At 52.0% G+C, this 22,466-nt stretch overlaps 2 protein-coding genes across 2 annotated transcripts in view; both read left to right on the top strand.

Moving 5' to 3' along the window:
- The window catches only part of LOC138563314 (uncharacterized transmembrane protein DDB_G0289901-like), a 46,761-nt gene extending 33,975 nt beyond the window's left edge, over positions 1 to 12,786 (top strand). The window contains exon 2 of the mRNA XM_069642824.1: positions 11,875 to 12,786. Within this exon, the coding sequence (XP_069498925.1) occupies positions 11,875 to 12,786 (912 nt within the window). The remainder of the gene's footprint in view (positions 1 to 11,874) is intronic.
- Positions 1 to 22,466, top strand: part of ARTN (artemin) — a 181,744-nt gene that overhangs the window by 75,770 nt on the left and 83,508 nt on the right. The window lies entirely within an intron of this gene.

Genomic DNA, 22,466 nt, shown 5'->3' with positions numbered 1-22,466 from the left:
ATAGGTGAGCTTCCTACGCAGGGACCTGTAATCCCCTCGCATCACCTCAGTGAGGCGTCCCTGTGACGCCCAATAGGTGAGCTTCCTATGCAGGGACCTGTAATCCCCTCGCATCACCTCGGTGAGGCGTCCCTGTGACACCCATTAGGTGAGCTTCCTACGCAGGGACCTGTAATCCCCTCACATCCCTTCGGTGAGGTGTCCCCTGTGACGCCCAATAGGTGAGCTTCTATGCAGGGACCTGTAATCCCCTCACATCCCCTCGGTGAGGCGTCCCCTGTGACGCCCAATAGGTGAGATTCCTATGCAGGGACCTGTAATCCCCTCTCATCACCTCAGTGAGGCGTCCCTGTGACGCCCAATAGGTGAGCTTCCTATGCAGGGACCTGTAATCCCCTCGCATCACCTCGGTGAGTCGTCCCTGTGACACCCATTAGGTGAGCTTCCTATGCAGGGATCTGTAATCCCCTCGCATCACCTCGGTGAGGCGTCCCCTGTGAATAGGTGAGCTTCCTATGCAGGGACCTGTAATCCCCTCGCATCACCTCAGTGAGGCGTCCCCTGTGATGCCCAATAGGTGAGCTTCCTATGCAGGGACCTGTTATCACCTCGCATCACCTCGGCGAGGTGTCCCTTGTGACGCCCATTAGGTGAGCTTCCTATGCAGGGCCCTTTAATCCCCTCACATCACCTCGGTGAGGCATCACCTGTGACGCCCAGTAGGTGAGCGTCCAATGCAGCGACCTGCAACCCCCTCACATCACCTAGATGAGGTGTCCCTGTGATGCCCAATAGGTGAGCTTCCTACGCAGGGACCTGTAATCCCCTCACATCACCTCCCTATGAAGGGACAGGTGTCCCTCGTGATGCCCAATAGGTGAGCTTCCTATGCGGGGACCTGTAATCCCCTCGCATCACCTCGGTGAGGTGTCCCCTGTGACGCCCAGTAGGTGAGCTTCCTACGCAAGGACCTGTAATCCCCTCACAGCCCCTTGGTGAGGTGTCCCTTCTGACGCCCAATAGGTGAGCTTCCTATGCAAGGACCTGTAATCCCCTCACATCCCTTCGGTGAGGTGTCCCTGTGACGCCCAATAGGTGAGCTTCCTATGCGGTGACCTGTAATTGCCTCGCATCACCTCGGTGAGGTATCGCCTGTGACACCCAATAGTTGAGCTTCTTATGCAGGGACCTTTAATCCCCTCACATCACCTCAGTGAGGCGTCACCTGTGACGCCCAGTAGGTGAGCGTCCAATGCAGCGACCTGCAACCCCCTCACATCACCTAGATGAGGTGTCCCTGTGACGCCCAATAGGTGAGCTTCCTACGCAGGGACCTGTAATCCCCTCACATCACCTCCCTATGCAGGGACAGGTGTCCCTCGTGATGCCCAATAGGTGAGCTTCCTATGCGGGGACCTGTAATCCCCTCGCATCACCTCGGTGAGGTGTCCCCTGTGACGCCCAGTAGGTGAGCTTCCTACGCAAGGACCTGTAATCCCCTCACAGCCCCTTGGTGAGGTGTCCCTTCTGACGCCCAATAGGTGAGCTTCCTATGCAAGGACCTGTAATCCCCTCACATCCCTTCGGTGAGGTGTCCCTGTGATGCCCAATAGGTGAGCTTCCTATGCGGGGACCAGTAATTGCCTCGCATCACCTCGGTGAGGTGTCGCCTGTGACACCCAATAGGTGAGCTTCTTATGCAGGGACCTTTAATCCCCTCACATCACCTCGGTGAGGAGTCCCCTGTGACGCCCAGTAGGTGAGCTTCCTATGCAGCGACCTGCAACCCCCTCACATCACCTAGGTGAGGTGTCCCTGTGACGCCCAATAGGTGAGCTTCCTATGCAGGGACCTGTAATCCCCTCACATCACCTCGGTGAGGTGTCCCCTGTGACGCCCAGTAGTTGAGCTTCTTATGCAGGGACCTTTAATCCCCTCACATCACCTCGGTGAGGCGTCCCCTGTGACGCCCAGTAGGTGAGCTTCCTATGCAGCGACCTGCAACCCCCTCATATCACCTATGTGAGGTGTCCCTGTGACGCCCAATAGGTGAGCTTCCCATGCAGGGACCTGTAATCCCCTCACATCACCTAGGTGAGGTGTCCCTGTGATGCCCAATAGGTGAGCTTCCTACGCAGGGACCTGTAATCCCCTCGCATCACCTCGGTGAGGTGTCTCCTGTGATGCCCAGTAGGTGAGCTTCCTACGCAGGGACCAGTAATCCCCTCACATCCCTTCGGTGAGGTGTCTCCTGTGACGGCCGATAGGTGAGCTTCCTATGCAGTGACCTGTAATCCCCTCACATCTCCTCGGTGAGGTGTCCCTTCTGACGCCCAATAGGTGAGCTTCCTATGCAGGGACTTGTAATCCCCTTGCATCACCTCGGTGAGGCGTCCCCTGTGACGCCCAATAGGTGAGCTTCCTATGCAGGGACCTGTAATCCCCTCGCATCACCTCAGTGAGGCGTCCCCTGTGACGCCCAATAGGTGAGCTTCCTATGCAGGGACCTTTAATCCCCTCACATCACCTCCCTATGCAGGGACAGGTGTCCCTCGTGATGCCCAATAGGTGAGCTTCCTATGCAGGGACCTGTAATCACCTCCCAATACCTCGGCGAGGTGTCCCTTGTGACGCCCATTAGGTGAGCTTCCTATGCAGGGCCCTTTAATCCCCTCACATCACCGCGGTGAGGCATCACCTGTGACGCCCAGTAGGTGAGCTTCCAATGCAGCGACCTGCAACCCCCTCACATCACCTAGGTGAGGTGTCCCTGTGACGCCCAATAGGTGAGCTTCCTACGCAGGGACCAGTAATCCCCTCACATCACCTCCCTATGCAGGGACAGGTGTCCCTTGTGACGCCCAATAGGTGAGCTTCCTATGCGGGGACCTGTAATCCCCTCGCATCACCTCGGTGAGGTGTCCCCTGTGACGCCCAGTAGGTGAGCTTCCTACGCAGGGACCTGTAATCCCCTCACATCCCTTCGGTGAGGTGTCCCCTGTGACGCCCAATAGGTGAGCTTCATATGCAGTGACCTGTAATCCCCTCACATCCCCTTGGTGAGGTGTCCCTTCTGACTCCCAATAGGTGAGCTTCCTATGCAAGGACCTGTAATCCCCTCACATCCCTTCGGTGAGGTGTCCCTGTGACGCCCAATAGGTGAGCTTCCTATGCGGGGACCTGCAATTGCCTCGCATCACCTCGGTGCGGTGTCCCCTGTGACACAAAATAGGTGAGCTTCTTATGCAGGGACCTTTGATCCCCTCACATCACCTCGGTGAGGCGTCCCCTGTGACGCCCAGTAGGTGAGCTTCCTATGCAGCGACCTGCAACCCCCTCACATCACCTAGGTGAGGTGTCCCTGTGACGCCCAATAGGTGAGCTTCCTACGCAGGGACCTGTAATCCCCTCGCATCACCTCAGTGAGGCGTCCCTGTGACGCCCAATAGGTGAGCTTCCTATGCAGGGACCTGTAATCCCCTCGCATCACCTCGGTGAGGCGTCCCTGTGACACCCATTAGGTGAGCTTCCTACGCAGGGACCTGTAATCCCCTCACATCCCTTCGGTGAGGTGTCCCCTGTGACGCCCAATAGGTGAGCTTCTATGCAGGGACCTGTAATCCCCTCACAGCCCCTCGGTGAGGCGTCCCCTGTGACGCCCAATAGGTGAGATTCCTATGCAGGGACCTGTAATCCCCTCTCATCACCTCAGTGAGGCGTCCCTGTGACGCCCAATAGGTGAGCTTCCTATGCAGGGACCTGTAATCCCCTCGCATCACCTCGGTGAGGCGTCCCTGTGACACCCATTAGGTGAGCTTCCTATGCAGGGATCTGTAATCCCCTCGCATCACCTCGGTGAGGCGTCCCCTGTGAATAGGTGAGCTTCCTATGCAGGGACCTGTAATCCCCTCGCATCACCTCAGTGAGGCGTCCCCTGTGATGCCCAAAAGGTGAGCTTCCTATGCAGGGACCTGTAATCACCTCGCATCACCTCGGCGAGGTGTCCCTTGTGACGCCCATTAGGTGAGCTTCCTATGCAGGGCCCTTTAATCCCCTCACATCACCTCGGTGAGGCGTCACCTGTGACGCCCAGTAGGTGAGCGTCCAATGCAGCGACCTGCAACCCCCTCACATCACCTAGATGAGGTGTCCCTGTGATGCCCAATAGGTGAGCTTCCTACGCAGGGACCTGTAATCCCCTCACATCACCTCCCTATGAAGGGACAGGTGTCCCTCGTGATGCCCAATAGGTGAGCTTCCTATGCGGGGACCTGTAATCCCCTCGCATCACCTCGGTGAGGTGTCCCCTGTGACGCCCAATAGGTGAGCTTCCTACGCAAGGACCTGTAATCCCCTCACAGCCCCTTGGTGAGGTGTCCCTTCTGACGCCCAATAGGTGAGCTTCCTATGCAAGGACCTGTAATCCCCTCACATCCCTTCGGTGAGGTGTCCCTGTGACGCCCAATAGGTGAGCTTCCTATGCGGTGACCTGTAATTGCCTCGCATCACCTCGGTGAGGTATCGCCTGTGACACCCAATAGTTGAGCTTCTTATGCAGGGACCTTTAATCCCCTCACATCACCTCGGTGAGGCGTCCCCTGTGACGCCCAGTAGGTGAGCTTCCTATGCAGCGACCTGCAACCCCCTCACATCACCTAGGTGAGGTGTCCCTGTGACGCCCAATAGGTGAGCTTCCTATGCAGGGACCTGTAATCCCCTCACATCACCTCGGTGAGGTGTCCCCTGTGACGCCCAGTAGGTGAGCTTCTTATGCAGGGACCTTTAATCCCCTCACATCACCTCGGTGAGGCGTCCCCTGTGACGCCCAGTAGGTGAGCTTCCTATGCAGCGACCTGCAACCCCCTCACATCACCTAGGTGAGGTGTCCCTGTGACGCCCAATAGGTGAGCTTCCCATGCAGGGACCTGTAATCCCCTCGCATCACCTAGGTGAGGTGTCCCTGTGACGCCCAATAGGTGAGCTTCCTACGCAGGGACCTGTAATCCCCTCGCATCACCTCGGTGAGGTGTCTCCTGTGACGCCCAGTAGGTGAGCTTCCTACGCAGGGACCAGTAATCCCCTCACATCCCTTCGGTGAGGTGTCTCCTGTTTCGGCCAATAGGTGAGCTTCCTATGCAGTGACCTGTAATCCCCTCACATCTCCTCGGTGAGGTGTCCCTTCTGACGCCCAATAGGTGAGCTTCCTATGCAGGGACCTGTAATCACCTAACATCACCTCGGTGAGGTGTCCCTTGTGACGCCCAATAGGTGAGCTAGCTATGCAGGGACCTGTAATCACCTCCCACCACCTCGGTGAGGTGTCCCTGTGACACCCAATAGGTGAGCTTCCTATGCAGGGACCTATAATCGCCTCGCATCACCTCGGTGAGCTGTCCCTTCTGATGCCCAATAGGTGAGCTTCCTATGCAGGGACCTGTAATCCCCTCACATCCCCTCGGTGAGGTGTCCCCTGTGACGCCCAATAGGGGAGCTTCTATGCAGGGACCTGTAATCCCCTCGCATCCCCTCGGTGATGCTTCCCCTGTGACGCCCAATAGGTGAGCTTCCTGTGCAGGGACCTGTAATCACCTCGCATCACCTCGGTGAGGCGTCTCCTGTGACGCCCTATAGGTGAGCTTCCTATGCAGGGACCTGTAATCCCCTCACATCACCTCGGTGAGGTGTCCCTTGTGACGCCCAATAGGTGAGCTTCCTATGCAGGGACCTGTAATCCCCTCGCATCACCTCGGTGAGGTGTCCCCTGTGACGTCCAATAGGTGAGCTTCCTACGAAGGGACCTGTAATCCCCTCGCATCACCTCAGTGAGGTGTCCCCTGTGACGCCCAGTAGGTGAGCTTCCTATGCAGGGCCCTTTAATCCCCTCACATCCCCGCGGTGAGGTGTCCCCTATGACGTCCAATAGGTTTGCTTCCTACGCAGGGACCTTTAATCCCCTCGCATCACCTCGGTGAGGTGTCCCCTGTGACGCCCAATAGGTGAGCGTCCTACGCAGGGACCTTTAATACCCTCGCATCACCTCGGTGAGGTGGCCCCGGTGATGCCCAATAGGTGAGCTTCCTCTGCGGGGACCTTTAATCCCCTCGCATCACCTCAGTGAGGTGTCCCCTGTGATGCCCAGTAGGTGAGCCTCCTATGCAGGGACCTTTAATCACCTCACATCACCTTGGTGAGGTGTCCCCTGTGACGCCCAGTAGGTGAGCTTCCTATGCAGGGACCCTTAATCCCCTCACATCACCTTGTGAGGTGTCCCTGTGACGCCCAATAGGTGAGCTTCCTATGCAGGGACCTGTAATCTCCTCACATCACCTCGGCGAGGTGTCCCCTGTGACGCCCAATAGGTGAGCTTCCTATGCAGGGACCTGTTATTCCCTCACATCCCCTCGGTGAGGTGTCCCTTTGACGCCCAATAGGTTTGCTTCCTATGCAGGGACCTGTAATCCCCTCACATCACCTCGGTGAGGTGTCCCTGTTACGTCCAATAGGTGAGCTTCCTACGCAGGGAGCTGTAATCGCCTCGCATCACCTCGGCGAAGTGTCCCTTGTGAGGCCCATTAGGTGAGCTTCCTATGCAGGGACCTGTAATCCCCTCACATCACCTCGGTGAGGTGTCCCTGTGACGTCCAATAGGTGAGCTTCCTATGCAGGGACCTGTAATCCCCTCACATCACCTCGGTGAGGTGTCCCTGTGACGTCCAATAGGTGACCTTCCTATGCAGGGGCCTGTAATCCCCTTGCATCACCTCAGCGAGGTGTCCCTGGGACGCCAAGTAGGTGAGTTTCTTACGCAGGGGCCTGTAATCCCCTCGTATCCCCTCGGCGAGGTGTCCCTGTGTCGCCCAATAGGTGAGCTTCCTATGCAGGGACCTGTAATCCCCTCACATCCCTTCGGTGAGGTGTCCCCTGTGACGCCCATTAGGTGAGCTTCCTACGCAGGGGCCTGTAATCCCCTCGTATCCCCTTGGCGAGGCGTCCCCTGTGACGCCCAATAGGTGAGCTTCCTGTGCGGGGACCTTTAATCCCCTCACATCCCTTCGGCAAGGTGTCCCCTGTGACACCCATTAGGTGAGCTTCCTGTGCGGGGACCTGTAATCCCCTCACATCACCTCGGTGAGGTGTTCCCTGTGACGCCCAATAGGTGAGCTTCCTATGCAGGGACCTGTAATCCCCTCACATCACCTCGGTGAGGTGTCCCTGTGACGCCCAATAGGTGAGCTACCTATGCAGGGACCTGTAATCCCCTCACATCACCTCGGTGAGGTGTTCCCTGTGACGCCCAATAGGTGAGCTTCCTGTGCGGGGACCTTTAATCCCCTCACATCCCTTCGGTGAGCTGTCCCTTCTGATGCCCAATAGGTGAGCTTCCTATGCAGGGACCTGTAATCCCCTCGCATCCCCTCGGTGATGCTTCCCCTGTGACGCAAAATAGGTGAGCTTCCTGTGCAGGGACCTGTAATCACCTCGCATCACCTCGGTGAGGCATCTCCTGTGACGCCCTATAGGTGAGCTTCCTATGCAGGGACCTGTAATCCCCTCACATCACCTCGGTGAGGTGTCCCTTGTGACGCCCAATAGGTGAGCTTCCTATGCAGGGACCTGTAATCCCCTCGCATCACCTCGGTGAGGTGTCCCCTGTGACGTCCAATAGGTGAGCTTCCTACGAAGGGACCTGTAATCCCCTCGCATCACCTCAGTGAGGTGTCCCCTGTGACGTCCAGTAGGTGAGCTTCCTATGCAGGGCCCTTTAATCCCCTCACATCCCCACGGTGAGGTGTCCCCTATGACGTCCAATAGGTTTGCTTCCTACGCAGGGACCTTTAATCCCCTCGCATCACCTCGGTGAGGTGTCCCCTGTGACGCCCAATAGGTGAGCTTCCTACGCAGGGACCTTTAATACCCTCGCATCATCTCGGTGAGGTGGCCCCGGTGATGCCCAATAGGTGAGCTTCCTCTGCGGGGACCTTTAATCCCCTCGCATCACCTCAGTGAGGTGTCCCCTGTGATGCCCAGTAGGTGAGCCTCCTATGCAGGGACCTTTAATCACCTCGCATCACCTCGGTGAGGTGTCCCCTGTGACGCCCAGTAGGTGAGCTTCCTATGCAGGGACCCTTAATCCCCTCACATCAACTTGTGAGGTGTCCCTGTGACGCCCAATAGGTGAGCTTCCTATGCAGGGACCTGTAATCCCCTCACATCACCTCGGCGAGGTGTCCCCTGTGACGCCCAATAGGTGAGCTTCCTATGCAGGGACCTGTTATTCCCTCACATCCCCTCGGTGAGGTGTCCCTTTGACGCCCAATAGGTTTGCTTCCTACGCAGGGACCTGTAATCCCCTCACATCACCTCGGTGAGGTGTCACTGTGACGTCCAATAGGTGAGCTTCCTACACAGGGAGCTGTAATCGCCTCGCATCACCTCGGCGAGGTGTCCCTTGTGAGGCCCATTAGGTGAGCTTCCTATGCAGGGACCTGTAATCCCCTCACATCACCTCGGTGAGGTGTCCCTGTGACGTCCAATAGGTGAGCTTCCTATGCAGGGACCTGTAATCCCCTCACATCACCTCGGTGAGGCGTCCCCTGTGACGCCCAGTAGGTGAGCTTCCTATGCAGCGACCTGCAACACCCTCACATCACCTCGGTGAGGTGTCCCTGTGACGCCCAATAGGTGACCTTCCTATGCAGGGACCTGTAATCCCCTCACATCACCTCGGTGAGGTGTCCCCTGTGACGCCCAATAGGTGAGCTTCCTATGCAGGGACCTTTAATCCCCTCACATCACCTCGGTGAGGTGTCCCCTGTGACGCCCAATAGGTGAGCTTCCTATGCAGGGACCTGTAATCTCCTCACATCCCTTCGGTGAGGTGTCCCCTGTGATGCCCATTAGGTGAGCTACCTATGCAGTGACCTGTAATCCCCTCACATCCCTTCGGTGAGGTGTCCCCTGTGACGCCCATTAGGTGAGCTTCCTATGCAGGGACCTGTAATCCCCTCACATCCCTTCGGCGAGGTGTCCCCTGTGACGCCCATTAGGTAAGCTTCCTATGCAGGGACCTCTAATCGCCTCCCATCACCTCGGTGAGGTGTCCCCTGTGACACCCAATAGGTGAGCTTCCTATGCAGGGACCTTTCATCCCCTCACATGCCCTTGGTGAGGTGTCCCTTGTGACGCCCCATAAGGTGAGCTTCCTGTGCAGGGACCTGTAATCACCTCACATCACCTTGGTGAGGTGTCCCTGTGAAGGCCCAAAAGGTGAGCTTCCTATGCAGTGACCTGTAATCACCTCACATCACCTTGGTGAGGTGTCCCTGTGACGCCCAAAAGGTGAGCTTCCTATGCGAGGACCTTTAATCCCCTCACATCCCCTCGGTGAGGTGTCCCCTGTGATGCCCAATAGGTGAGCTTCCTATGCAGGGACCTGTAATCACCTCACATGCCCTCGGTGAGGTGTCCCTTGTGACGCCCATTAGGTGAGCTTCCTATGCAGTGACCTGTAATCACCTCACATCACCTTGGTGAGGTGTCCCTGTGACGCCCAAAAGGTGAGCTTCCTATGCAGGGACCTGTAATCACCTCACATCACCTCGGTGAGGTGTCCCCTGTGATGCCCAATAGGTGAGCTTCCTATGCAGGGACCTGTAATCACCTCACATCACCTCGGTGAGGCATCCCCTGTGACGCCCAATAGGTGAGCTTCCTATGCAGGGACCTGTAATCCCCTCACAGCCCTTCGGTGAGGTGTCCTCTGTGATGCCCCATAGGTGACCTTCCTATGCAGGGACCTGTAATCCCCTCACATCGCCTCGGTGAGGTGTCCCCGTTGACGCCCAGTGGGTGAGCTTCCTATGCAGGGACCTGTAATCCCCTCACATCACCTCGGTGAGGTGTTCCCTGTGACGCCCATTAGGTCAGCTTCCTATGCAGGGACCTGTAATCCCCTCACATCCCTTCGGTGAGGTGTCCCTGTGACACCCAATAGGTGAGCTTCCTATGCAGGGACCTTTAATCCCCTCACATCACCTCGGTGAGGTGTCCCCTGTGACGCCCAGTAGGTGAGCTTCCTATGCAAGGACCTGTCATCCCCTCGCATCCCTTCGGCGAGTTGTCCCCTGTGATGCCCATTAGGTGAGCTTCCTGTGCAGGGACCGGTATTCGCCTCACATCACCTCGGTGAGGTGTCCCTTGTGACGCCCATTAGGTGAGCTTCCTGTGCAGGGACCTGTAATCCCCTCACTTCACCTCGGTGAGGTGTCCCTGTGACACCCAATAGGTGAGCTTCCTATGCAGGGACCTGTAATTGCCGCGCATCACCTCGGCGAGGTGTCCCTGTGACGCCCAGTAGGTGAGCTTCCTATGCAGGGACCTGCAAACCCCTCACATCACCTCGGTGAGGCGTCCCTGTGACGCCCAATAGTTGAGCTTCCTATGCAAGGACCTGTAATCCCCTCACATCACCTCGGTGAGGCGTCCCTGTGACGCCCAATAGGTGAGCTTCCTATGCAGGGACCTTTAATCCCCTCACATCCCTTCGGTGATGTGTCCCCTGTGACGCCCATTAGGTGAGCTTCCTACGCAGGGGCCTGTAATCCCCTCGTATCCCCTCGGCGAGGCGTCCCTTGTGACGCTCAATAGGTGAGCTACCTGTGCGGGGACCTTTAATCCCCTCACATCCCTTCGGCGAGGTGTCCCCTGTGACACCCATTAGGTGAGCTTCCTGTGCGGGGACCTGTAATCCCCTCACATCACCTCGGTGAGGTGTTCCCTGTGACGCCCAATAGGTGAGCTTCCTATGCAGGGACCTGTAATCCCCTCACATCACCTCGGTGAGGTGTCCCTGTGACGCCCAATAGGTGAGCTACCTATGCAGGGACCTGTAATCCCCTCACATCACCTCGGTGAGGTGTTCCCTGTGACGCCCAATAGGTGAGCTTCCTATGCAGGGACCTGTAATCCCCTCACATCACCTCGGTGAGGTGTCCCCTGTGACGCCCAATAGGTGAGCTTCCTACGCAGGGACCTGTAATCCCCTCACATCTCCTTGGTGAGGTGTCCCCAGTGACGCCCAAAAGGTGAGCTTCCTATGCGGGGACCTTTCATCACCTCACGTCCCCTCGGTAAGGTGTCCCCTGTGCCGCCCAAAAGGTGAGCTTCCTTTGCGGGGACCTTTCATCACCTCACGTCCCCTCGATAAGGTGTCCCCTGTGCCGCCCAAAAGGTGAGCTTCCTATGCAGGGACCTTTCATCACCTCACATCCCCTCGGTAAGGTGTCCCCTGTGATCCCCAACACAGTGAACTTATCGGCATTGACCCTAAGGCTTCCCTTTTCTTCCTCCCGTTTTCGCAGGTCATTTGGGGAAAGTGAGGCAGCTCACGTGTGAGGGTTGCTGGAGACAGACCACGCACAGCTGTGACACAATTGACTGAGGGCATTCTGGCATCGAGTGTTGGGGGATCACCCATGACCACACCTAAGACCTGTGGCTGCACCTTTGAGCTTTTGTGATGTAAAGTGGACTTGGGTAATAGCGCCCTCTGTTATTTCTGCATGTAACTCCGTGCTGCAGCACAGACACTGCTGGCTAGTGCAGTCAGGCCATCTTGGCCGGCCAGACAGACGGCAGTGCTGTGGAGGACACACTGTTTTCAGAGAGAGTACTTGTCCAAACGTGGTACTTCAGGGCTGCAGCAGACAGTGTGCAGTGAAATGAGTTGTCATATGCTGGGCTGTCTACTTGTTGACATTGCTGCAAGAGACACTCAGTTTGCAGTGACGGAAACCAGACCTGGCATGGCCCGGGCTTACTATAGATGCAGTGCTGCTGTCCTATGCCTCGATTCCTTGCGTTGGCATAAAATAGGGCCGTTACCAGCAAGGATGCTCCACTGGATATAATAACGGAATCACCACTGGATATAATGACGGAAGTGTGACTGGATATAATGATGGACGCTCCACTGGATATAATGACGGAAGTGTGACTAGATATAATGACGGAAGTGCCACTGGATATAATGATGGAAGCACCACTGGATGTAATGACAGAAGTGTGACTGGATATAATGATGGAAGCCCCGATGGATATAATGATGGAAGTGCCACTGGATATAATGATGGAATCGACACTGGGCATAATGACAGAAGTGTCTCTGGATATAATGATGGAAGCTCCAATGGATATAATGACGGAAGTGTGACTGGATATAATGATGGAATCGCCACTGGACATAATGACAGAAGTATGACTGGATATAATGATGGAAGCTCCACTGGATATAATGACGGAAGTGCCACTGGATATGATGATGGAAGCTCCACTGGAAATAATGATGGAAGTGCCACTGGATATAATGATGGAAGCACCACTGGATATAATGATGGAAGCACCACTGGATATAATGACAGAAGTGCCACTGGATATAATGATGGAAGCACCACTGGATGTAACGACAGAAGTGTGACTGGATATAATGATGGAATCGCCACTGGACATAATGACAAAAGTATGACTGGATATAATGATGGAATCGCCACTGGATGTAATGACAGAAGTATGGCTGGATATAATGATGGAAGCTCCAATGGATATAATGACAGAAGTGCCACTGGATATAATGATGGAAGTGTGACTGGATATAATGAAGGAAGCACCACTGGATATAATGACAGAAGTGCCACTGGATATAATGATGGAAGCCCCACAGACAGACCAGAGTTGATCACTTTACCCGTGGCTCTGTCATGGGTACCACTTTTATCCGTGGCTAAGTGATATAAATATGTCAGTACCATCAATGGCTCAGTATTGTCATTAGCTCGTTTTTAATGAGTCCGTGTTATTCATCACTGGGTAGCTGGATATAAATGACCTAATATTATCAGGAGTCTGAATAATAAGTGTTTCTTTATTTTCCGTGGCTAAGTATTATGTGTTTCTCAGTATAACCAGTCACGATGTATGTGCGTTGTGTTAATTTACTCAGTGGATCCGTATTATCAGTCGCACGCTATTATTTAAACTTTACTAGAATCCAGGACTGAGTGTTACCGGAGGCTCAGTAATGGCAAAGCTCAGTCTGTGCATGCAGTGACTCATCAGTGGCTCAGTATCATCAGTGGCTCAGTACTATTTAAGTTTCACTGTAATCCAGGGCTAAGTACTATGGGTGGCACAGTACTGCTAGTGCTCAGTCTTTGCACGCAGTGACACCTCAGTCGCTCAGTATCATCGGTGGCTCAGCATTATCAGTGGCTCTCTATTATTACACTGTGGGTGGCTGAGTACTGCTAGTGCTCAGTCTTTGCACGCTGTCCTTTCCTTTCCTCAGTCGCTCAGTATCATCAGTGGCTCAGCATTATCAGTTGCTCTCTATTATTACACTGTGGGTGTCTGAGTACTGCCAGTGCTCAGTCTTTGCACGCTGTGACTCCTCAGTCGCTCAGTATCATCGATGGCTCAGCATTATCAGTGGCTCAGTATTATTACACTGTGGGTGGCTGAGTACTGCCAGTGCTCAGTCTTTGCACGCTGTGACTCCTCAGTCGCTCAGTATCATCGGTGGCTCAGCATTATCAGTGGCTCTCTATTATTACACTGTTGGTGGCTGAGTACTGCTAGTGCTCAGTCTTTGCACGCTGTGACTCCTCAGTCGCTCAGTATCATCGGTGGCTCAGCATTATCAGTGGCTCTCTATTATTACACTGTGGGTGGCTGAGTACTGCCAGTGCTCATTCTTTGCACGCTGTGACTCCTCAGTCGCTCAGTATCATCGGTGGCTCAGCATTATCAGTGGCTCTCTATTATTACACTGTGGGTCGCTGAGTACTGCCAGTGCTCAGTCTTTGCACGCTGTGACTCCTCAGTCGCTCAGTATCATCGGTGGCTCAGCATTATCAGTGGCTCAGTATTATTACACTGTGGGTGGCTGAGTACTGCTAGTGCTCAGTCTTTGCACGCTGTCCTTTCCTTTCCTCAGTCACTCAGTATCATCAGTGGCTCAGCATTATCAGTGGCTCTCTATTATTACACTGTGGGTGTCTGAGTACTGCCAGTGCTCAGTCTTTGCACGCTGTGACTCCTCAGTCGCTCAGTATCATCGATGGCTCAGCATTATCAGTGGCTCAGTATTATTACACTGTGGGTGGCTGAGTACTGCCAGTGCTCAGTCTTTGCACGCTGTGACTCCTCAGTCGCTCAGTATCATCGGTGGCTCAGCATTATCAGTGGCTCTCTATTATTACACTGTGGGTGGCTGAGTACTGCCAGTGCTCAGTCTTGGCACGCTGTGACTCCTCAGTCGCTCAGTATCAACGGTGGCTAAGCATTATTAGTGGCTCCCTATTATTACACTGTGGGTGGCTGAGTACTGCCAGTGCTCAGTCTTTGCACGCTGTGACTCCTCAGTCGCTCAGTATCATCGGTGGCTCAGCATTATCAGTGGCCCAGTATTATTACACTGTTGGTGGCTGAGTACTGCTAGTGCTCAGTCTTTGCATGCTGTGACGTATCATCGGTGGCTCAGCATTATCAGTGGCTCTCTATTATTACACTGTGGGTGGCTGAGTACCGCCAGTGCTCAGTCTTTGCACGCTGTGACTCCTCAGTCGCTCAGTATCATCGGTGGCTCAGCATTATCAGTGGCTCTCTATTATTACACTGTGGGTGGCTGAGTACTGCCAGTGCTCAGTCTTTGCATGCTGTGACTCCTCAGTCGCTCAGTATCGTCGGTGGCTCAGCATTATCAGTGGCTCAGTATTATTACACTGTGGGTGGCTGAGTACTGCCAGTGCTCAGTCTTTGCACGCTGTGACTCCTCAGTCGCTCAGTATCGTCGGTGGCTCAACATTATCAGTGGCTCAGTATTATTACACTGTGGGTGGCTGAGTACTGCCAGTGCTCCGTCTTTGCATGCTGTGACTCCTCAGTCGCTCAGTATCGTCGGTGGCTCAGCATTATCAGTGGCTCTCTAATATTACACTTTGGGTGGCTGAGTACTGCCAGTGCTCAGTCTTTGCACGCTGTGACTCCTCAGTCGCTCAGTATCATCGGTGGCTCAGCATTATCAGTGGCTCCCTATTATTACACTGTGGGTGGCTGAGTACTGCCAGTGCTCAGTCTTTGCACGCTGTGACTCCTCAGTCGCTCAGTTTCATCAGTGGCTCAGCATTATCAGTGGCTCAGTATTATTACACTGTGGGTGGCTGAGTACTGCCAGTGCTCAGTCTTTGCATGCTGTGACTCCTCAGTCGCTCAGTATCATCGCTGGCTCAGGATTATCAGTGGCTCAGTATTATTACACTGTGGGTGACTGAGTACTGCCAGTGCTCAGTCTTTGCACGCTGTGACTCCTCAGTCGCTCAGTATCATCGCTGGCTCAGGATTATCAGTGGCTCAGTATTATTACACTGTGGGTGGCTGAGTAATCGGAGTGCTCAGTCTTTGTGCTCTGTCACTCAGTATCATAGCAGTCTGCCACATTCCACTGCACTTTCCCACATTTACGGGGGCTTTTTGGGGTTGTGCAGGCGTTTGCAGAGATAAGTTTATCCTATGAAATTGGGTCACTTTTACAAACGCACTAACCCTTCAGCTGAATTCTCAGTTTCCTGCATTTTGTACTTTTGCGAAAGTCGATTTTAAATATATCTCCATGTTTGCTGTTGGAATTTTTTCCTCTAGGCAGAGCAAAGGCCCCCTCTACCATCTCATTCACATAGGGCAGCGGTCTTCAAAACTTTTATGCCAAGACACTCCTGGGAAAAAAGTAAATGTACCCCAAATTCCCCCAGTATCACAGTGGTCATTATTTCTTAAATTGGGGGAAGGTGCCTTCTGCGGGGGCCGCAAAGCCGCCACCTGTCCCAAAAGTACATAAAAAAAATAATTGGGGGCAGCGGTCGCTTACCCCCAAAAGTATTGTTTTTGTATTAGATGCGGATGCATTTAGCGGGGTACACTAGCCCTTAAAAGTAGATGCATGGCCTGGGTGGTGGGAAGGAGGGGTGATAGGAGATATGCAGAAACCATCAATTCAGGGAATTCTCAGGAGGATAGCTCGGGGGCAACAGGCTCACCTTGGAAGCAAGACGAAGCGGAGCAACCCAGGTTCGATCCCTGGGTCCGCACTCTGAAACCTCTGGGTATTAAGCGTGTTATAAATAACATATCATATCATATCATATCATTCTTTCCATCCACAATCAAAAGCGCCACATTACTATTCCTTTTTAAGCTCCATGTAGCCCTGTCTGTGATTCATATAGACCCATGGAGGGCCCTCACCCCAGCGCCACACAAAAGCCAAGAACCAGGCAGTTGTATAGAAAGAATATATATTTATTATAGAATAGGACAATGTGTGTGCACATATTCACCAATCATGCCACCTCACTTCGTGGCCCAAATGCTTTTCTTTCATAATAATCTCTTTTACAGAAAATCGAAAACACTAGTTGATTCAGGATAAATAACACAGATCATCCATTCTTTAGCCCCCCAACGTGTACAGTCAAACACCTTGCCTGGGGTTCACTTTTAATAGCATGTAGCACCTTGAAACATGACACAATCACAAGGGCGTCACGCTAGTTAATATGAAGTTTAATTTAAATAATGCGCACCACTTTTCTATTGTCAATTTCACACTTGCAGCGCTCTGCATTTTTGTTATGTCCCTGCACACTAGGCAATGTGGGCAGTGTTGGAGCGCAACAGATTTTTAAAAGCAAAACACTCTTTAGATTTATTTGGAACCCTTCTAACTTCCCCAGAATGCAATGCACAATCTCTCTTCTAGCAGGAGTCACTTTCTCACTCTCTGTAGAGGGTACTTCTCAAATCAGGGACTTCGCTTTGTTTAATTTGGGGAAGACACTGTTCTATCTCAACACACAAAAACCCAGGTATTCACTTGATCCTTTGGGACCCCTCGTCTTTAAGGCAGGGCTTAGGGGAATGGGACGCAGTACCTTTAGGGAATTGTGGGTAGACAGAAATAAATAGGAGTACCCAATTACTTATGCCATGTTTTTATCCTCACTGGGAGCGATGTTGTTCATTTCAAATTTCAACAAAATCAGAAAAAGGTTTTAGAAAAAAGATTCCTCAGCTCCCAGCGGCCTCACCTATTCTCCTACAATGGTGGCAACGGCCCACGGGTATCTCTCGATTCAATGGCTGCCTCGCAGGTGCTGGTGCCTCCATTATGGAGAAAAGGCCTTTTTTTCGGAAGCCGAAGCTCTCGCACATGAGCACCCTGCACGGCCAGGCGCTCAGGTGGATCTCAAGGGAAGTGGGGATTGGGGGGTGCGCGGGGGGAGGGTAGTGGGATAGAGAGGGAAAGCGCTAGAGAGCTTTGATGTGCCGTTGGTAGCTTCAGTTCGTCAAATTCAGTCACTGCCCTGGGTTTGTTTTTAGTTGGCAGTGCTTATGCGGTGTTTTGTGTATGAGTGTGTGTATTGGGTGTTTTATGCGTCTGTGGTTTGGTTGTCTGTAGCGCATTTGGTATAGTCGGGTCTTTCGGAGTGTCTGCAGTTTGTGGGGGTTTCAGGTTTCTGCCGCGGTAGAGGCACGTGTGTGTTTTGTTGTGGTGTTTGAGGGTGCGTATGCAGGATAATTGGGACGTTTTTAACAGGTTTAGTGATGAGTGGTCCGTGCGCTTCTCGTTCGAGGGTTACGTTGTCTGACAACAGTGAAGTCTTCTACTCACAGATGACACTTTAAAAAGCACTTTTCAATAATCAAACAGGCCAATCATCTCCACGAGGGGGTGCTGGCTGAACCACCAAAGGAATGCTTTAGAAATGAGGTCAAAACAGTGCATTTCAGGGCACACATTTTCTAATATCTTAAATAAAATTTAGAGAGAGGCTTGAGGGGGAGCACATGATGATAGAATATTTTTGGGTCTGTCACAGTACCTAAACGAATGGAAGGCAATTCTATGCCCGCAAGAAAACGGTGGGACGGATTCATGGAATTTTTAGCACGGTGCAAATTGACTTTGCAGTGCAAAAGTACGCTTTGCACCGCTCTATGCATCATGGTGTTTATTGTCAGTGCAAAGTTACTTTTAACTTCACTAAAAATGCCAAGAATCAGGCCCAGTGTCTTTTATACTTTGTGTCCAGGTGACAAACATCTCATCAAGCAGTCCTGTGCCAGGAGACAGAAAGGGCCTCCGTGTTTCTGAACCAGTGGGTGCTGCATCAGGACGCCTGGCTACCTTTCTGAGGTCCTCTATGCCAACCGGTTGCCCAGGATTGGCCTCCCCGAACCTACTGGTTCGGCAGTGGACTGGGACTCCACCATACATTCACCTCAGACGGAAAGAAAAGTTCCACTTAGGACTCAACATTCACCTATTATTGGGGCCCTGTGGCTTGAGGGCACCCTGAAGCAGGCGCAGAACTGTTCCACCTGCTGCCCAGTAGACAGTGCCTGGACCAGGGCCACTCATAACATGGGCTAGTTCTACAAAAAGCCAATTCTAGGCAGTCATGTAAAGAGCCACCTGCAGGGGGCGCCATAAAGGACTTAAACTATTCAAACCTGGTCTCAGTGCAAGAGGGTGTGTTTGAGCGAAGGAGTAGCTCTTGATAAGTGGGACATGAAGACGCCTGCCCAGTGGGTACCTCCAACCCAAGAGCATGGCATTTTACTCAGCAGCCAGGCCTCACCCCCTCCACCCTAGGTTTGGGTTGGATTTTATTTGTAAAGCGCAACGTTCTCCCGGAGACATTTTGGAGCTCCCTGTAGGACAGTGAAAGAAATAGTCTTAAGAGAAGCGTTTTAAGAGATATGCGAATTGCACGGGGAACAGGGGTAGCTCTGAGCGAAAGAGGGAGACAGTTCCAGAGAACTGCAGCGGGCACTGAAAAGGATCGGCCGCCAATACAGCTATACCTGACCGGAGGAACAATCAGCTGCCCGCAAAACCCGGCTCGGGATGTAGGGCAGAAAGGCATCCCTACGGTATTCTGCGCCCTGGCCATAGAAATCCCAGTGGACCAAACAGAGTGCCTTGAACTGAATATGTTTAGTCACCGGTAACCAGCGAAGCTTGCAGAGGATGGGTGAAATATGGCAACCGCGTGGAGTGGAAGTTGCCAGCCGGGCTGCAGAGTTCTGAAGGACTTGCAAGCGATGGAGTACATAAGCAGGCTTGCCTAATTACAGAGAATTTACAATAGTCCAAGGAGGATGTAACCAAAGCAGAGATAACAGGGGCAAGGGGGTGAGCCGGGTTAAAAGGAGTGACCCGTCACAGCAGCCTAAGCCGGAAGTGACCCCGGTGAGAAACAGAGCTTACCTGCGGCTCAGGAGACAAGGTAGACCTGAGTTTAACCCCCAGGTCCTTGACTGTGGAGACCGTAGGATGGCAAGACTTGGGTGGCGATGAGACTTGTCGTTGCTACCATCACCTCTGTTGCCAAAACAGCGATGTGAAACCAGCAGCAAACTGTTATAAGCACTACACAAAAAACTCTAAATAATAATTGTAATAAATACACAAAAACACCCCAGTCAAGATTTTTTTGCCAGAAAATAAAATACCATCAGAATTATTGTCTCACCCCCCACCCCTTTTGCCGATTCAGCCCCTCTTCTTGCACGCCTGCATCTGCGCTATACTGAGGGCTTTAAGTGGGCCGGGGTTTGACAGGGCTGAGTCTGATATAAATATGGTTCTGCGGCGGGGACCTGCTGGGGCTCACTAATGTCCCCTGGCAGCCCCAACTGCTAGAGGACATGGCTTTTTTTGCATGGTCTAAATCACAACATATTATAATATAACATATCGCACCATCATTTGTGACCTGTGCTAGTTCTGTTATTAAAGCGATCTTTCCAAATACTTACATTTGGGTGATATCACCGTATACCAACATGCTCTCTGTGCCACTTGTAAAAAAAGCCAGAGCGGGCGGATCCAGTTCCCCTATCTCAGACCCAGTTACTGGAATGCCCTTCCACCCACGATCCGAGGTGAGGCCTCCCTCACCACCTTCCGCAAAGCTATGAAAACTATCCTTTTCACATAAGGCCTTGCACACTAGCATGAATACTCACCACATGACCCAATGCATAAGTTGTAACACAATGACCAAGTGCAATGGCTGTAACAACAGTATGCTGTTCTGTAGTATTCACAATGTATCAACGACCGCCACTATGCCTGTACCTGTGTAACCAAGTTTTTTGCAAGTAACAGCGCCTCAATGCCCTTGGGCTGCTTGCGCGCTATATAAATATGAATAAATAAAATAAAAATAAAATCACGCAGGACGTTGAGGGGGACACTATTGGGGTAAAATGACCTTCTCATTTTGCACTGCTAATCTGGCATTACAGCAGGAGCACAACTGCGGCCTAAATTACAATGCATTTTATTTTATTGCTGAAGTGTTTTCCAATGGGATTTTCCCATTGAAAACCCAGTTTGTAAATCAGGCCCTATGACTTTGGCGAGCGCAATGGCGACCGCTACGAACCAGTGAAAACGCTCCAGTCTGGCCTCCGCGGCTCTGTTGTGTGTTCAAATGTGAACAGTGAAGTAGTGCACATTGCAGATTTGCTAAAGCTGCAAAGTTTGGCAAATCTCATGTAACCTGCTCCTCGCTGGCTACCGAATAAATATATATTTTTTTAAAAGTTAAGTGCAAAGCAAGTGCAAAGTTAAGTGCAAAGCATTTAAACTGAACGGACACCAAGAGCACCTTCTTTTTTAAAAAAACTTTATTTATTGGTGCACACAAGCAAAGCACATACATGCACGTGTTCAAAAGTTTCAAACAGTATATTTTACACAGTTATTCTTGGTCCGAGTCTGGACTTACAGTTTCCGCTTTATCTAACAGATACTGTTTGTACCTGGCCCATATATTTCTGGGTCTGGAAGTGGGCAGCAATGAGTCTATTATTATTCAGCCTGTAATGTGAATTAAGAATAATTAATTTGAGCTAAGTCACACATGCCACAACCCACCCAGTAGCCATCACTGGAATTTCACCTCCAGTTCAGAGCCACAAGAACAAGGCATTGTGGGTATTCAAATTAGCCAAAATGCAAGCCTTTTGCTCCAGAAAACTGTCTTTGGCTTACAGAGCAGTGCTATTTCATACATAGATTAATCTACCTAAGACAGACAGATCCCAAAGCTGTAAACAACTGCTAGCCTGGTTTTGCTGAGAAGGAAGCTCAGTGTGTTAATGTGCCTGTTGCAGCGATATGCCTGTAAGATGTAGAATACAGAGTTAAGTCTCTACCTTTCATTCTCCTGAGAGCAACAAAAGAGGTGACATTGTACTCGGCAATAATAGCAGGCATTGTTTGAATGCCAAGAGGCAACTCAATTTCAGGTATTCAGTGTATAAATGGTCAACATTTTTATTAATTATAAAAGTGGCTGCACACCAACTTTTGTAGCCCCCGGCCTGCTGCTTCATCAGGTGGGCCGACCATCTTTGTCAACAGCGGCAGACGCGGCAGCGCCTAAAGGCAGGAAGGTCGGCACCGCATGCTACATAATTGCTTTCACGCATTCACACACTTACTGGCTGCCATGAGTTTTCCACTCTCAGGTACAATTCAGGTAAACTTGGCGTCTGTCGTCTCCCCGCCTGCGCAGGTTACCTGCGGTGTCTGCTCCTTAACGTATAAATGGGATGCAGGCACTCACCCTCAACAGCCTCACTGTGAAGACCCTGTGGAACCAGCCCTGCTGTGACAAGTCCGCACAGACCAAGAAGAATCGTAACCCACTGCGGTATTGTACGAAATTACCGAGAGCAAAAAGTCTGAAGCCCAAAAGTCCGACCCTTATTTGTTCGAATATATATATGTGGGGGTGGGGTAAAGTTAATAAAAATGTATAGGGATAAGGTAGGGGGGCTGTTGGATGTCTCCCCCCACATATATATATGTGAACAAATTGGAAATAAAAAAAAATTAAAAACAGACTTTTGAGACTCGGAATTTTGGATTCAGTCATTTCACGTAGATCCCCCACGACTATGCGCTCAACCCGAGAGTGCGGAGTGACGAGGCTCATGCTCCGGTATCCAAAAATCACAGCTGATGGATAAAATCTATCAGCAAGAAGAAGACAGACCCTCAACAGCCACCTGACCAAACTGCAATTCGTGCAGCCCAAAACCACCGCATCAGCATAACCAATGACATTGCAGGAAGTGTCAAAAAAGGCACATTAAATGTTCAATTGCGTCTTAATAATGAGTGCGAGTGATGAAGCGCAGCGAGTGAGCCTAAAAAATACGTTGCCTCGATGCCTTTTAGAGCACACATGCGCTGAAAGCCATACAGTTTGCAATTGGTTCAGTAGCCCAACACAGGAAGAAATCCAGTCGTTGCCAGTTCACCAGCAATGCACAGGTGCTTTTTTCTGTGATCTCTCCTCAAAAGATTTCTGTCAGCTTTGTCACTGTATGTT

The sequence above is a fragment of the Ambystoma mexicanum genome, chromosome 1q (assembly GCF_040938575.1).
Source record: "Ambystoma mexicanum isolate Mex_15411 chromosome 1q, UKY_AmexF1_1, whole genome shotgun sequence".
In the NCBI taxonomy this organism is placed as follows: Eukaryota; Metazoa; Chordata; class Amphibia; order Caudata; family Ambystomatidae; genus Ambystoma; species Ambystoma mexicanum.
Note: the sequence above shows the minus strand (reverse complement) of the source record. Positions and strands in the feature narration are given on the sequence as shown.